A 6,000-nucleotide genomic window follows, 5' to 3' on the forward strand; every position below is an offset into this window, starting at 1 on the left:
ATCGTCAACATACGACTCAATATGTCTTGCAAACTGGTTGATGGCTATACAGGTTGAAGAGCAAGGGACTGAGAATGGACCCTTGTGGAACGCCATGCTTTAGACCCAAGGGACTTGAGAGGGAACTATTAATGCGTACTTGTTGTCTCCTGCCCGTCAAATAACTTTGGAACCATGCAAGGACCATCTTGGAAACGTTGAGGTTTCATAACTTCGTAAGTAGTTTCTGATGGTTGATACTATCAAACGCCTTGCTAAGGTCAAGCAGGAGAACAGCAGTCACCTTTTCCTCATCAATGGCTTTGTACAAATAATTAGGGAAGAGAACCCCCAGAGTTTCCGCTGAGTGACATCTCTTATTTCCACTTTGATGAGCCGAGAATAGATTATTAGATGTCAGATAGCTGATGAACTGGTCATGTGCAGTGCCCTCCAAGACATTAAACTATATGTTGTTAACAAAAGTCTTTGTATGTAGTAGTAGTAGTTTGTCCCACATCATTCTTATTATTCCGTCAGTGAGACCATGTGATATAATGCATTCCTAAATCAAAAGAGTTTCATTGTGAAGCTCCTGATATCCAACCCTCCGATCTAATATCACACCATTAACAGTACGAGGGACAGTAAGGAAAACCCAGCAGACCCGTATCCTGTGTAAATCTAAAACCAGATTATCATGTTGCAGTATAATCAGCTTAAAGTATCTCAGCTTTGGTCAGCACTTAAATTAATTCATGTTGTTTTACAGATATGCCTGTTCAGTTTACTGTTATGCCTGATGTTTTAGGTTTTTCCTAATGTACCTTGTCAACAAGGATGAAACAGAGCATACTGGTCAGGTAAGGTTGCCTTGTCCTGTCCTTGTCCTGTTATATTGTGTTTCAAGTTTCCCTGTCCTGTCCATATATGAACGAAGCTGAACCATAAAATAAAATTCTCCAGAGAAACCAGAACTTTTCTTCATTTAACGTCTATATTGAGCTTGGCTTTAGAATAGGCCCTGTCTTTTTTTTTATTTACAACCCCAATTCCATAAGTTTGGTACACTGTGTAAAAAAAACAAAAAACAAACAAAACCCCCCCCCCAGAATATGAAGATTTGCAAATCATGGAAACCCTATATTTCATTGAAAATAGTACAAAGACGACATATCAAATGTTGAAACTAAGAAATTTTATTGTTTTTTTGAAAAATATATGCTTATTTTGAATTTGATGTCAGCAACATATTTCAGAAAAGTTGGGGCAGGGACAACAAAAAAGTTATGTAATGCTAAAAAAAAAGCAAAACAAAACTAATTTTGTTAATTGACAACAAGTCAGTAAGATGATTGGGTATAAAAAGAGCATCCCAGAGAGGCAGAGTCTCTCAGAAGTAAAGATGTGGAGGGGTTCACTGCTCTGTAAAAGACTGCGTGGGCAAAGGGCCTCTGCATGCTCTTGCGACAAGGCTTTCGCAGATAGCTTTTCGCAGACAGTTGTAATTTATCATTGAGCGGGGAGTAGTAGGCGTGCGCGATGTTATTCACCGCCACAACGCAAGGGGGCGCGAAGTTGCGAAATCGCTAGGAGTAGTTGGTGGGTGTGGTTAGTGGAGTGTTTATCCTCCAGTTATTTATAATGACTAGAACTGGAGTCGTATAGATGTACGTACTTCCTCACTTCCTCGATCAACCGCTCTTCGTGCTGCTCCATCTTCGCTCGTGTTTTTAAAAATGGCGGTCGTGAAAACAAAACAAACCAGGAAAGTAGGGAAGCGGAAGTGCGTGTACAGCGGATGTAGAGTGGACCAATCAGAGCCCTCTTGTCTGCGACGCTGTCTGCGAGGCTTCTGCGGCGGTCACAATTTTTGGGAGGTGCTCGCAGAGCGTCTGCGAAGGGGGGGGCTACGCAGACACCATCTGCGACACCATCTGCAAGGACTGCGTTGTCAGCATAAATTGGCCTAAACAGTGCAACAATTTAAGAATAACGTTCCTCAATGTAAAATTGCAAAGAATTTGGGGATCACATCATCTATGGTACATAATATCATTTAAAGGATTCAGAGAATCTGGAGAAATCTCTGTATGCCAGAGACGAGGCTGAAAACTGACATTGGATGCCTGTGATCTTCAGGCCCTCAGGCGACACTGCATTAAAAGCAGACACGTGTCTGTAGTGGAAATCACTGTATGGGCTCAAGAACACTTCAGAAAACCATCGTCTGTAAAAACAGTTCATTACTGCATCCACAAATGCAAGTTAAAACCAGATATAAACAATATCCAGAAACACCACCACCTTCTCTGGACCCGAGCTCTTTTATGATGGACTGAGACGAAGTGGAAAACTGTCCCGAGGTCTGACGAATCAAAAGTAGAAATAATTTTTCAAAATCATGGACACTATGTCCTCCAGGCTAAAGCGGAGGGGGACCATCCGGCTTATCAGTGCACAGTTCAAAATCCAGCATCTGTGATGGTATGAGGGTGCATTAGTGCACATGACATGGGTAGCTTGTACATCTGGGAAGGCATCATTAATGCTGAATGATATACATGTTTCAGAGCAATATGCTGCCATCCAGACAAAATCTTTTTCAGGGAAGGCCTTCCTTCTATTAGCAAGACAATGCCAAAGCGCTTTCTGCACATATTAAAACTGCATGGCTCCATAGTAAAAGAGTCCAGATGTTAAACTGGCCTGCCTACAGTCCAGACCTGTCTCCCATTTAAAACCTTTGGCGCATTATGAAGTCCAAAATACGACAAAGGAGACCCCGAACTGTTGAGCAACTGAAATTGTATATCAGGCAAGAATGGGACAACATTTCTCTTTCAGAACTACAGCAATTGGTCTCTTCAGTTCCTCAATGTTTACAGAGTGTTGTTAAAAGTAGAGGTGATGCAACACAGTGGTAAACACGCCCTGTCCCAGCTTTTCTGAAACATGTTGCTGACATCAAATTCAAAATGAGCATATATTTTTCAAAAAAACAATAAAATTTGTCAGTTTCAACATTTGATATTTTGTCTTTGTACTATGTTCAGTGAAATACAGAGTTTCCATGATTTACAAATAGTCATATTCTGTTTTTATTTACATTTTACCCAGCGTCCCAAATTCATGGAATTGGGGTTATATTGATTTTTTTTTTTTTTTGTCATTTTGGTTCTATTTTTTTTTCTTTCCATGTACTTTCAGTGGTTTCCTGCTTGTGGAGAGGCTCATGTAGACTCAGGCCCTGCTAATTTGCGCATTCAAACTAGCTCATTCATTTTTCTCCATCACCAGAACATTCAAAAGCAGTTTCCGTTTATTTCTTCCACAGGAGTCGTATGTGTGGAAGATGTATCAAGAGCGATGCTGGGATTTCTTTCCAGCTGGAGACTGTTTCAGGAAACAGTATGAGGACCAGCTGGGCTAAAGCAAGTGAGATTCCAACCCACCAGCCAGTCCTCCGAGCTGTGAGCAGTATACCAGCTGCTTTTTCAGTTTGTGTTTGAACCATTGATATTCTGCATCCCAATAAATGCTCCTTCTTTTCCGGACTGTTTTGCAGGAGGAGTCCCAGTGCCATGTTTTTCTCTACCACAGATGATGCCATATGATGCATTTAAAGTTCTAATTGTTACCTCGGTCAACAGTGCCAATTTAACAAAGACTGTCTTGTTTTACCCAATATTATTTTCCATATTTGTTTCTCAGAAAAAAAAAGTGAAAAAGAAGAAAAAAATCCCCCTCTGCCACATAACCCCGAAACCTCTGCACAAAGTTTTTTGTCCTTTAAGAATCACTGGGTTTTGTCGGGTTACAGAACATGTGAGTCTCTACCCTTATATGCACAAAAATAATCTTAATTTTTTAGAGTGAATGGAGCAGAATAAAAACACGTTAAAAGGGAGTGATGAATCTACATAGGATATGCATTTTGAGGCTGTGCTCAGATTTCATTAAACTGCTTGCTTATTTGAGCTATGAGATGAGAAACCCAGGGCGGGTATGTATAAAGCCTCTCCGAGTAAAATTCTGGTTTTTGGTGCCAAGAAATCAGGAAATACAGTCACCCTATACTTAGGCCTAAGAATGAAAGCAATGCACAAAAATTATTTAACCTTAAAGGTGCCCTTAAATGGGTAACTATTGAAGGGCAAGAATTTCTTTTCAGGTGGCAACTCTGAGATAGGATGTAATACAACTGATTTTTATCCTTTTTTTTTTCGTCTTCGAATTAGTCACTCATCAAATATCCCCAACATGATAAGAAACAATGCAATAATGGCTGATAGAGGCACAGCCATTAAGGTTATGGATCATCTGGTTGCTCTGCTCATTTGATCTCAAATGTAAGATGGCATGTGGATTGTAAATATGAATAAACAACACATTTTAGTTACAAAGTGCTTCCGTTTTTAGCCAGTTACTTAGCGTTTACTTACCAGCTACGTTCAGGAGTGCTGTATCTCGGGCTGTCTCTACCTGTAATGGTTCTGTTGGAGTGACTGATCACAAATTGCACACACATTTCACTAAATCCACCTGTGCTTGTGCCCTGCGAAATCAATACCAATTAATACAGTCAGTAGTTAAAACTTTGTTCATAGCTTCTTATAATTCTTTATAAGGTCTGCATCTGGCATTTTGATAACCAATACCCTCTTTTCTCGCAATCATATACTCATATGGTGTGCAGTACAGCAGGATACACAGCATTAATCACACGTATGAACTCCTGGTAAGCCTTTTTTAAAAAAAATAAGGTTCTCATTTTTATCCCCCGCTGGCTGAAAAGCCCGAAGGGGGATTATGTCGTGGCAATGTCTGTCCATCCATCCATCTGTCCATCTGTCCTGAGAAGGGTACTCACCTTCTGAAATCAACTCCTCTCACAATTTTTGGAGGAATTCCATGAAACTTGACAGGATTCTTTGTTATATGTCAGTAATATGCATATTCCAATTTCGTTCAATTCAGTCGCATTTTACCAGCGTTATGGCACAGTTGCCAGCGGGGGATATTGTGCTCTCAGAGCACTCTTGTTATCAGATCGGATACCGATATGATCATCCTTTTTTTTGATCATACTCTTTGCTTTATATTCTTTATGCCTTTCTTTCATCCAACTCAGCTATACGCTTTGTATTTGGGTCCAGTGGGGTTTGTGCTTGACTACAGAACCGCATGTCATAGGCTCTGGTCATGCTCTTGGTCCCAATTACGTTGCACAAGGGCTAAAATTGAAACATCCTTGTATGTACCCAGTACTATACTTTTTGATTTCCAAATACCCTAAAGTAAGCAAATCACAGTGAGCGCTTAATAGGACCTAGTGCACATTATTCAGGCATCTGAATGAAGCAACAAGAAGGCTCTTCTGCTTCAAATAAGAATGTGGTGTAAACTCAATGTTTCTAAAATTCACTTTACCTCAGCTTGTCAATGATCCAAGCAAGGTAAACACACTTTGTTTGTGGCAAAGCTTGAAAATTTCAGCAGAATTGAAGCACCACTTACAGAGGTAATTGAAATTCTGTACAGTATGTGACAAATGTTTACGGAAAATAGTCGAATGAACTTTGGCCAAATGGCACATCTAAAAAATTCTCAGTGTTTCAGACGTCTGTGTATTACACCTATATATATATATATATATATATATATATATATATATATATATATATATATATATATGAGTGATTCCACGCTTATGGGTACTGAAATGGGGACATGAACTTATTCACCTAAAACCATTTCTTTTTTTACCATCAGGTCACAAAACATGTAATCTTTAATGAATGATATGTTAAAAGATAACTTTAATTTTATGAGATGTAATAAAAACATATTTATATGCCAAAGTCAAGCCTATGAGTTCCAAAATGTCTGTTACATTACTTCTGTTACGATAGTCCATCTCGCGTCTGTTACAAATTAATTACAATCTAGCTCTATACCATGTTAATCTTATTGAAAGAATGTGTATGTTTATTCTACTACACATGTTTATTAATTATA

General features: G+C 39.2%; 1 protein-coding gene across 1 annotated transcript in view; it reads left to right on the forward strand.

Moving 5' to 3' along the window:
- LOC132893656 (ryanodine receptor 3) overlaps positions 1 to 5,558 on the forward strand; it is a 476,331-nt gene extending 470,773 nt beyond the window's left edge. The window contains exons 106-108 of the mRNA XM_060932802.1: positions 791 to 842; positions 3,317 to 3,452; positions 3,548 to 5,558. Of these exons, the coding sequence (XP_060788785.1) occupies positions 791 to 842; positions 3,317 to 3,412 (148 nt within the window). The 3' untranslated portion in view covers positions 3,413 to 3,452; positions 3,548 to 5,558. The remainder of the gene's footprint in view (positions 1 to 790; positions 843 to 3,316; positions 3,453 to 3,547) is intronic.
- The last annotated feature ends 442 nt before the right edge of the window (positions 5,559 to 6,000 follow it).

This window comes from Neoarius graeffei, chromosome 11 (assembly GCF_027579695.1).
Source record: "Neoarius graeffei isolate fNeoGra1 chromosome 11, fNeoGra1.pri, whole genome shotgun sequence".
NCBI classification, from domain to species: Eukaryota; Metazoa; Chordata; class Actinopteri; order Siluriformes; family Ariidae; genus Neoarius; species Neoarius graeffei.